This window comes from Oryzias melastigma, linkage group LG16 (assembly GCF_002922805.2).
Source record: "Oryzias melastigma strain HK-1 linkage group LG16, ASM292280v2, whole genome shotgun sequence".
NCBI classification, from domain to species: Eukaryota; Metazoa; Chordata; class Actinopteri; order Beloniformes; family Adrianichthyidae; genus Oryzias; species Oryzias melastigma.
The window spans coordinates 21,657,105-21,668,282 of NC_050527.1; the positions used below are offsets into that span (position 1 = coordinate 21,657,105).

Consider the following 11,178-nt stretch of genomic DNA (forward strand, 5'->3'; position numbering starts at 1 on the left):
AAAAAATAAAAAAAAAAAGCTTTGGTCACTACTTTATATTAATGTGCGGGTCGCTATAAAACAACGTTTTCTGGACATAAAAAGCAGTAAGAGGTAAACTCTCTCTGATGCATTATTTAACTTAGCAGCTTTTTTATTGTTTTTCTTTGCTGCTGAAGTCGACTGTCGGCGACACTTGTCGTGTTACCATGATAACGGGATCACGGATCAAATAGTCCACAGCATGTGAAAAAGCGATCTAAACCATAAAAATAATAACACAAGATTAAAGTACTAAAAACTGACTCACCATGTTTTTCTTTTGTAAACAACCATGGTACTAGTGGGATAATACCTTTTTTAATGCACGCCATAGAAGCCTTCACCGCTGAAGCAAAGCGAAGGACTGAATGAAGGAATAATTTGGGTCAATTCATCGCGTGCGTTAACGCATTAATGTTCACAGCCATAGTTTTAATATGTTTTGCTTTGATTACTTAGTGTTCTAAGTTTCATATACTACTGGTGGCACTGCAAAAATAAAAAAAAAGACCATAATGGTTGAGGTGTTGACTTATTTAAGAATTCTCTGTAATTATAGATTAAAGGTCTGTGTTTCTGTATTACCCATTAATGAACAGTTGAAAACTTGAAACTAAATGGATTCGAGGTGATAAGACGCGATAACTGTGAGAACTTACCTCGATCTTGGTGCGGTAGAGCACCAGCCTGCGGAGATGTGTGAGCTTAGAGATGTGTGTGAAGGCCTGCGGGTGGAGGCGGTCACAGGAGGACAGATTGAGCTCCTGCAGGCCAGGACAAGCCTGAGAGATGACCTCCAGACGGGCTTCATTCAGGAAGTGACAGCATGACAGTTCCAGGCAGACCAGGCTTTGCCCACAGGCCTTCAGGAAACTAAAAGAAAGTGAAAGAATAGGAGAGGGACAACATTGTACTCAAATTAACAAAAGCCTAGTGCGTTCTTTTAAAAGGGTTAAACTGCTCTTGAAATGGCTCCTCGTCCTCATTAGGTCTTTAATATTAAGTGAGCGTCTTCAGGAATTTGTCAAGGTCAGTTTTTAGGTTTTCCAGGACTTCGGGCCTTCTGACCTGCTGAAGCCTGTCAGAGTAAAAGCTCCACGGTTGCCGGTCCAGGACAGGTTGAGCCTCTGGAGGAGGGTGCAGCGGCTCTGCAGGTGTCCCAGGGAAGCGTCATTTAGCCGGGCCCAGTAGGGCTGCAGACTCAGCTGGGTGTACTGCAGCGGGTCGCAACAGTGCTGGTGCAGCAGCTTGCAGGTCTGAGCCAGACGGCAGAGGTCTGGCAGGGTCAGGTGGCTCAGTATCAGCTGGATGAGCTGTGGACGGGAGATGGGGAGAGGGGGTCAGGGTATGAGGGGACAGGAAAAGGCAACACACTGAAAGGAAAGGGACAAAGCATGTTTGTGCTCAGGTATCAAATAGAAAACTGTTGAGCGAGTATAAAGAATCTTAATTGTGTCCCCTCTGTGAGGCAGATCTAAACAGTCAGCACAAAGCTCGGAGAGCAGGATCAGGAGAGAGGTGACTTGTTTTGCATAGTGTTTGTTTGCCTCTCAAAGAGAAAGAATGACTGTGCTTGTGCGAGTGTCACAGTAAATTAACAATACGCTGTGTTCAAACTGGTATCAGCTGACAGATAATAGCTCTATTGTGTTTCTCCTGAAACAAACACACAGTTGTGGGGGCTGCTGGTAATGGCAGTGGTTTGGGGGGAAGATAAGAGAACAAATATCAAGAGAGCTGCTGGTGTTTTGAGCCTCGCCTCTGACAACATGATATATGTGGCAAGAAAATGACTGTGCGCTCATGATTGTTCACAAGAACTGTCGGGATCCATCCAAAGCTCAAGTACAGTGTGGAATTCTGCTGGAAAAATGAACACACCTACAATCATTACTGTTAAATCTGAGTTCTACAGCTGCTCAAACTGCACCTGGAAAATACTGAACTTACCTCATAAGGCAGTTTGTCAAAGTAGCCATTGCCCGTCCTCTGGTGCGTGAAAGGACCTCCAGCATCACACAGCTCCTCCTCACTGTCACTCAGGTCACTTATGTCGATGTGGGGTATCTTATAAAGCGCCAGCATGGTCCTCTCTTTCACCCCGCGCAAGATAACAGCGTCCAGCTCAGTGTAGTAGTCCAGCAGAGAGCTGTTGACCTCAAGGCGCAGCAGATTTGTGGGGAAGTTGATGTGCTTGATCTTTGGGGAAAATTGCCGTGCGTGAGGGGTCAGCACCTTTGTGGGCTCCCCTGACCACAACACCTCCCACCTGAAGACAGGAAGCCATGTTTAAAAGCTCCACAGCAACAAATATTTCTGCAAACACTTCACTAAATAGCTAAAGCAAACACCTTTCATTTTTATAAGAGTTAAATTCAACTATTACTCAAAAAATCTGGCAACTATTGGTAAAATTTTCCTAAATTCTAATATTTCAAAGCAACCCTATTAGATGGACAGCTGTGCAACCTGGCAACCCTTCTAAATGTATCCCTCACAGCCTCATTTGGAGCTCCAAGATCTAGATCAGGGGTGTCAAACATGCGTTTAATCCGCTCAAGTCATGTAGAGAAAAAAAATATAAGGATACTGACAAAACAGTACGTTTCTAGCTCTTTCTGTGGCTCTTTATGTTTTTTTTGTTTTTGTTTTAAAGAAATGACCGCAATGACCAATTCCACCACTAGGGGAAGAAACGCAAGACCGGCATAACAAGAGATCAAGAAATAAACATAATAAACAATAATAAGCGATAAGGCTGCTCAAACCCAATCACGCAACAGGCAAAAATCCAAAACTCACCTGAGATTGTGGGCCGAACAGGATAAAAATTTAATGACTACTTTAAAACTAAATTTTTAAAACCGTCAAACCGTAACTTTTTAACATAATTATGAACTACATAAATAGCGTTACCTGCGATAATGCTAGTGTGAATGCTGTCAGATAAATTTGGCCACTGAAGATGCTGAAATTGATAGCTGAAACCACTGAAGCTGATAGCCAGCTAAAATATTAGCTAATGTCAAATTAGCCTAAAAAAACTAAAGAAAAAAAACTTAGGTTAGCCAAAATAGCTAACATGTAGCTGAAAATAGCTAAACTTCAAATAGCCTAAAAAAACAAACAAAAAAAACCAATTAGAATGTATTAGCTAAACCCCAAATGACCTAAAAAACTAAAAAAAGAAGCCTAAATTAGCCAAAATGGCTAGCATGTAGCTGAAATGTTAACTAAACTCCAAAATGGACGGTCAAAATTAAAAAAAGGCCTAAATTGGCCAAAACAGCTAGTATTTAGCTGAAATATTAGCTAAACTCCAAAATAGCCTAAAAATCTTAGTTAATGCCAAAATAGTTCAAAAAGCAATCAGAATGCCAATTTTTAAAAAGTTAAAACCATAACTTTTTAACATAGTTATGATAATGAAAAAGCAGGAATATTATTCCAGAATAAATAAATTTGAACCTTAAATAACTTTCAATATTTTACTCTCCATAAAAATATATTTTGTCAAAATTATACAGGTAGAAATAAGCACAAGATAACATCTGGGCATTAATAACAATAAAATAAAATGATCTGGGGGGCCGCATAGAATTACCCAGTGGATCCAGCCCCCGGGCCTTTGACACATGAGGGCTACTCAGTTGGTTAAGGCCTTTTTTTTCAACTGAGAATAAAACAAAACAAAATCAAAGAAAAAACAGACAACAAGTTGTCCATGAGTTATTTTGCGATTATTGGTCCGGCCCACTTGAGATCAGACGGGTTGAACCCCTGAACCAAAATGAGTTTGACACCCCTAATCTCAATGTTTCAACAAGAAAAATCTGTTGCTCAATTCTTTTTAAGTTTAAGGAAAACACTTTTTTTTACCATCAGTTAAGAATTGTTATATTAGATCATTGTGCCCCATATATTTAAAAGTTGCAATGACATTTCCTTTTTATGGAATTTATACAATTTTAAAACCCAACCAGGCTTTATTTCAACTGAGGTTAAAGCACAAAAACACACAGAATTTGCTTTAATGAACATTATACAGATCATCATGTCCGAATACTTGAGATAAAAACATATGAGCTTCATTTATGGCAAAAATAGCTTTTTTATGGCAAGGATTCAAAATAGTCAAACCCCAATCTTCTTAGACATTTACGTCACATTTTAATATTAAATTCTCAATACACGCAGTCCAGGTAAAACGTGTTCTATTAAAATCTTTTCAACATTTGGTATTGTTCTGTGTTACTATGAACCCCACTTACTTCATACTGGAACATGTTAAAACACTGAAGGGTTTGGTTTCATATTTTCATGATTATTCTGCTCATTGTTCAAAAAGCCTTTTTCAAAACCCTCAGTTTCCATTCACCTGGGAGCAACTGGATATGTGGGTTTGATGTGTGAAGGATCGCTGTACTGACAGTTTGACAGAGATCTTAAAAGATCAGATCTGTTAACATAAGCATATCCATTTCTGCACAGTCACACTACCAGAAGATCCCAGTGGGTTCATTCAACCTGCAGTTTATAAGACAGATATTTTATCTTAAATCTGGAAACTCTTTGGTTTGATTCTAACTTTTGGGAAAACAATAACACTGTATTAAATGTGGAACTGCATTTTTTCATATACCCATCAAAAAGCTTGCCTCTACACCAGTTTCTTTTCTGAGATGTTTAAACTATCGGTACTTTGGTAGGGTAAAAAAAGGCTTTTCATTATGTATTGATTTAATTACTATCCATCTCTCTTTTCTGTGGCTTATTTAGGAACCAGGTTGTGAGGGCAGCAGTCGGAGCAGAGATGCCCAGGTCTTCCTTGCTCCGGCCACTTCCTCCAGCTCCACTGGGGGGCTCAGCTGAGAGACTTAGTCCTGGATCTTCCCAGAACACTTCTCAAGGGAGGTTCCAAGACTAGATGCCCAGCCCACCTTAGCTGGCCTCTTTTGATGTGGAGGAGCGGCGCTCAACGCTCAGTTCCACATCCTACCTGTGAGGGAGTGGCCAGCCAGCCAACAGGAGGAGCTCATTTTAACCGCTTGTTCTTGTGGTCATAACTACAGCAGCCACGATTAGTCGACTAATTGACGACTAATCAACTATTAAAATAGTTGACGACTAATTTTTGAATCGATTAGTCGTTACGTTATATCATATGGAGTTAAGAGTGTAGTAAAGTTGAACAAAGTTGTGAGCGTTCAGAACCAAAAAAATGCTCTTTTTTATATTCAAGTCAGTGAGACCAAAACTTTTATCTTTAGTAAAAAATAGTTCCTTGTTTCAGATACCGACATGATTAGAGAGGTCAGGAAAATACTTTCCATCAAACTCAGTTTGACAGGTGACCTTTGACCCCATTTACTCTTTATATATAAAATTGGCATTAAATTGTTACGTCATCTTGAGGGGCGGGGTATCTGTCAAAATGAGTTTGATGGATGGAATAGGGCCAAAGGTATTCGATTATTGTTACAGATTAATATAAATGATTTGTCGTGGATGCTTTGAAATTTACATTAATCATATTAATGATCCTTAATAGCCTGAATCTATTAATATTTGATATCAAGTCCTGAACCGGATATTGAAAATTCATGTAGAGAAAATGTTCTGGTCGAGTCGGGGTGGGATTATATAAGTTCGCTTCCTTCCACTCCCTTTCAAGTGATCAACTTGTGATTCATTAAGTTATATGTTATGTATCATGACCTGATTGCTTGAAAAAAAACATTTCATTCATTCATTCATTCATTCATTCATTCAGAGGTCACCTGTCAAAAAGAGTTTGATGGAAAGTATATTCCTTATCTCTCTCACTTGAATTAATCTTGTTTTAATCCCTGAAACTACAGAAGGACAGAGGCTGCATTATTCATTCAAAGTTTAATAAACTATCATCTTTATTACACTGTGTTTATTTTTAGTTAGTTTAAAGCTTGAGATGGTTAAGATGCGTTCTTTACATCAACTCTGCACATGACTCGACGATTAGTCGACTAATCAGAGAAAATAATCGGTGATTAGTTGACTACTAAAGTAACTGTTTGTGGCAGCACTAGTCATAACCCAGAGCTCATGACCACAGATGAGTGTTGGAACAAAGACCAATCGGTTAACTGTGAGATTTGCTTTTCAGTTCAGCTCTCTTTCCACCACAATAGACCGGCACAGGAACCTCGTGAGAGCAAACGCTGCACCAGTCCAACTGGAGCACACTCTCTTGAGAAGGGGAACCACTGCACCCCAGCTTGCAAATCAAGTGGTACTGGCCCCCACTGCCACATGATGCTGCAAAGACATGTCAGCCAAGACAGCCCCACAGCATCCACAGCCTTGAGGTACTCGGGTGGAGTTCATCCACCCCCATCCACCTTGCTACCGTGGAGTAACTTCAGCTCTGGTGAAGCTCCACTCCAGATTCCCCAACCTCTGCTTGATTATTTAACAGAAGGTGTGTCAGCAGAGTTGAGGAGATTTCCATTGCCCGATAATATTCAAAGTTGCTGTCCACTCCCAATGAAACCACTGTCAAGCGAGAACTGCTCCCAAAGTGTAATAAATCAGAGGTCCAACAACAGAACACCACAAATCATGGAGGCCATTCCTCCCATTTACACCCTTCCAGGTGCAGCTGTGATTGAAGTGACCTAGGAGGACAATGGAGCCCCCACCAGGAAGATCTCCAGTATCCCCCTGGAGCAGAGGTCTGCAACCTGCGGATCCAGAGCCACATGTGGCTCTTTTTTCTCTCCATGGTGGCTCTCTGAATTCAGAAAAATAAAATAAGTCATTTTCAAAAAAAATTGAGTTTAGCTTCTATTTTAGCAACAGGCTAACGTTTTTGACCAGTTTAGTTTACCGAGGAATTTTATGCTTTTATTTGGAGTTTAGCTAGTATTTTAGCAAAATGCTGATGATTTCAGCTTATTTGTTATCTGCTGAAGTTTTTTGGGGATAATTTGGAATTTAGTTTCTATTTTAGCAACATGCTAAAATTTTGGCTAATTTAGTTTACTGATGAATTTTAGGCTATTTTTCTAGTTCTGCTAATAATTAAGCAACAAGCTAACTTTTTTTTGGCTAATTTGGCCTCTTATTAGTTTTTTATGCTAATTTAGAGTTTAGCTAATAATTTAACAGTATGCTAAAATTTTTCGCTAATTTATTCTCTCCTGGGGTTCTTAGGCTAATTTAGGGTTTAGCTTTTCTTTTAGCAACATGCTAACATTTTGGCTGATTTAATTTACTGAGAAATTGTATGTTAATTTGGAGTTCAGCTAGTATTTAGGCTACGAGCTGACTTTTTCGCTAATTTGGCCTCTACTAAAGGTAAAAAGTAAAAACATTTTAAAAAATCAAATTTTGAGACATGCTAGTTTCTTTTTATATTTTTTTATATTTTTGTTTTTGTTCATGCCAAAAATTCTTTATATAATTCACATTTATTGAAAAACAACAACAACAACAAAAAACGGTAATGAATTCAAATCTAATTTATTTAAAGGCTAAAGACTATACGGCTCCTTCTTGGTTTTGATCAGTAGAAAACAAGCCCAAATAGCTCTTTTACTGTTAAAGGTTGCTGACCCCTGCCCTGCAGGAACCCCAAAAGATTGGGTACTCCTAATTTCTGGGTGGTCCATACGTTTTGGTCTGAAGGTGCAGGAACACAACCCTATCTAACTCTCAAACTCCAGAATGATAGAGAACAGAACTCCTCTTAAGGATTTGAGTTTCAGAGCCCGGTCTGTGCATAATGGTGAGCCCGAGTACCTATGAACCCCATGCAAAAGCTTAGGCTCCTTCCCTCGCTGAGATGTGACATTTCGTGTCCCAGAAGCCTGATTCCATGACAGGGGGTTAGACAGCCGAGACATCCACCTTTAATTTCAGCCACATCGCACTCACCCAATACAAGCTAGGAGCTCTAGTTTATGAAACTTTAAAGAGTAAAAAAAGAGAATTATCTTTTGCTTCTTCTGCTATCTAGAAATTTTCCACAACTGTCTTGTCAAGAATGACTTCAAGCTGTCCTTTTCAAAGGCTGTGATAATGATTATTATTATTAAGAGAAAAGAACCTGATGGAGTTCTGAACTGTCTGAATGTTGCTGGGTTTGCTTTAAAAATTGACTATGCATCTAAACAGATTTATGGATGTTATTGGATATAACATTCACAACACTGTTACCTGACGTCCGTCGCTGGGTTCTGAGAGAATGGGTTGTGAGAGCAAGCCAGAATCTGCACAATGGCTCCTGGGTAATAGGTCTCAAACACTTCCACTGCTGTGGGGTAGACTGGCTCCTCAAAGCCCAGTTCTATGTAATCCTGACTGTTGAAACCTTCAGGCGTGCGGCGAAAAGGCAGTGGAGCACTGGCACACTGTTCCCACCATTTCCCATAGGTCCTGAACACGGCAGTCTGGGTGAAGTCCCCTGAGCTGGGGTAGACATTGGGTACCCCGGCCAAGTTCCACATGGTGTAGGACATGCTATTTTCACTGCCATAATGGGAGCTGAAGTCCAAAACCTCCTTGGCATACTGCTCAACCTCCACACTGACTGGCAGCACCGCCCTCTGACCGGACTCCACGGCCCGCCGGCTGTTCAGGGCCTCCCCTCGAGTCCCACTCCTGGAGCGCCGCCGCAGACATATGTAGTAAAACATGCTCAAGAGGGTTAACATAGGGAAGTGTGGGATGGATGGGGGCAAAGGGGAGAAACTGAGGCTAAAAGGAGGAAGAGCCTCCAACTACTGCTAGTGCATTGTCCTATAGGGCTTGGGGGTGCACAAAGCACAGGCTAGATGGCTGGCTGCATGCATGACCTGTGGGTTAGGCAGAGACAAACACATAGAGTTAGAAAGGCAGAGCAGGAGGTATGAGATGCCATAAAGTACAAGTCCTGCTTCATTCTGACACACTTGCTCTATTTATCACTTAATAAAACAAAAATTGACAGTCAGTCTTTACATATATAAAAAAAAAAAAAAATTAAATGTAGCCATTTAAGTTCAACTTAAATTCATAAATGTAGGTGCCAAGAGGGAAACAAATCCGATATTTAACTGTATTACAGTGTGTGATAAACAACACAAATGTGATCCAGCCAGAAATACTACTCATGATAAAACTGCTTGTTTACAGTTTTCCTAATACAGTGTTCATGTATGATCTATACCTTTTTTACAAAAAAAAGAAAAAACACAACCATAACTCAAGTGTTAAAGTAAGAAAAACTTTGTCCACTCATTAAGAAGTAGCTCTATAACTAAGAAAAGTTATTAAAACCTTGGTATTGTTTACTTTTCATAAAATAACTACCCCTTGACTTATATTTAATTTATTAAGTTCAGTGCATGCACATTGTGTTTGTTATTGATACACATCTTCTCCCAGAAATGTCAACATCTAGTAGAGTGAATTAACACTACACACACCCCACCAACTCGTTACAAATAAGCCTTACTTTTTGTGTTTTGAATTAGTTCTTGAGTTAAAAATTAACTTGTGACCTCACACACGTTATTCTGATCCACCTTTACATCTCAATAGTACCAGTTTTAGAAACAAAAAAGCTGAATTTATTAAAAAAAAGTTTGTATTATGGCCACGTGATGTTCTAAAAATGTACATTTACTGTAGTTTAACCACTTTACACTTGGGCAAGTTTAAACGCCTTGCCCGTGGCTGTCACCAGACAACCAATGATCAATCTCTTTCAAAATGAAAAGGTTAATTGGATTCGATAATTAAAATAACTATCACTGAAGTAAAAACGTACACGGGAGAGCGTTTCTGTCTGCTTAAGCCGCCGGTGTTAGCTTGTGCTTCAATTCCGTGGATAGTCAGCCCAAAGCTAACTAGCCGACCGTCTGACTGAGCTGTCAAAATGCGAGCAGAGTTAGCTTCTGTTAGGTAGCTTAGCATAAGCAAGAAAAAAGAAAATGAAACAAAAAATGAATGTACAGGAAACGTAGGTCGATATATCCATTCATGAGGAGCTGTCCTCTTCTCTTCCTGATCTTATTCCGGCTATTTTAGCTCGCAAACAACCATTCCAGTCGTTTACCTTCTGATGCCGCATTTACAAAAATCGGAAATCTAACACTTCACGATTTTAACACACGACTGACTACTTGTTTGGGATTATAAAATCTGTCGATTGCCAATTTAGAATTATAATTCTGATGCTATTTTAATAGTCTGCCTCAATAGTAAAAATTGGCTGGAATATTTTTTTCTTTTAAAATGTTTCCCTCTTCAGCACTCTCGTGATATTTTTAACGTATGTATTTTTTGTATCAAAGTTTGGAAACGTTTATTTACTATTCATTAAATGTGATTCAAAGATTTTTTGTAGTAAATGAAATCAAATAAATTGTTGAAAGGCTGGATGATTAGACATTATTATGTGAAGCTCAAAAGTACGCATAGTCTGTAAACGCCACACAGTCGCGCACAGCAAACTGTCAACATCCGGTCAGCGTTCCCCCAACGCAAAGGATCATGGGAGTAATAGTTGATAACTTCCAAAGAAATGTCTTTTTTTTTCTTTTTGCTACACTACTATATATTTTTTAAAAACTAGATTATAATTTTGTATTTTTCATGCCCACTTAATTTTGATCAAAGCTTTATCTTGTCCCAAAATTGTTTTATTTTTCCACTTTTTGCTGCTTCCTTTGGGTGTCGCCGCAGCTGCCTCGAACTAACCATGCCTTCTATGTTATCTTATCCCACTGCAAATATCACTAAAATGCATTCTGCTTTTCTTTGGTTAAGTTTTCTCTCTCTTTTTTTTACTACCCCGAATTTGAATTTGTTAGGAATTGATGGTAAATAAATAAAATATAAAAATTTCAAGATTTTTCCATCCAGTTTGGGGTATTTAGATTGTCAGTGATTTCGGGTATAATTAAAATTACTCACAAACTATATTTTATTTGACAATCCAAGTAAGCTTTATTAGCATTAAAAACAACAACAACAAAAAAGTCAGAATACAATAGGGGTAAATTTACACCAATCTGGTCATTGAAAATGACCTGTAAAACACACATCCTTTAAACATTTTAAATTAATTAACTACTAATTCAACAACTAAAAACTAACATAATTTTGATAGCTGAAGGAATGACAGGTATA

General features: G+C 38.9%; 1 protein-coding gene across 1 annotated transcript in view; it reads right to left on the minus strand.

The window, feature by feature from the left end:
* fbxl4 (F-box and leucine-rich repeat protein 4) overlaps nt 1-10,123 on the minus strand; it is a 22,699-nt gene extending 12,576 nt beyond the window's left edge. The window contains exons 1-5 of the mRNA XM_024268159.2: nt 9,815-10,123; nt 8,221-8,858; nt 1,972-2,290; nt 1,090-1,334; nt 681-894 (exon numbers count right to left, since the gene is read on the minus strand). Coding sequence (XP_024123927.1) covers nt 681-894; nt 1,090-1,334; nt 1,972-2,290; nt 8,221-8,717 — 1,275 coding nt within the window. The 5' untranslated portion in view covers nt 8,718-8,858; nt 9,815-10,123. The remainder of the gene's footprint in view (nt 1-680; nt 895-1,089; nt 1,335-1,971; nt 2,291-8,220; nt 8,859-9,814) is intronic.
* Nucleotides 10,124-11,178: the final 1,055 nt, after the last annotated feature.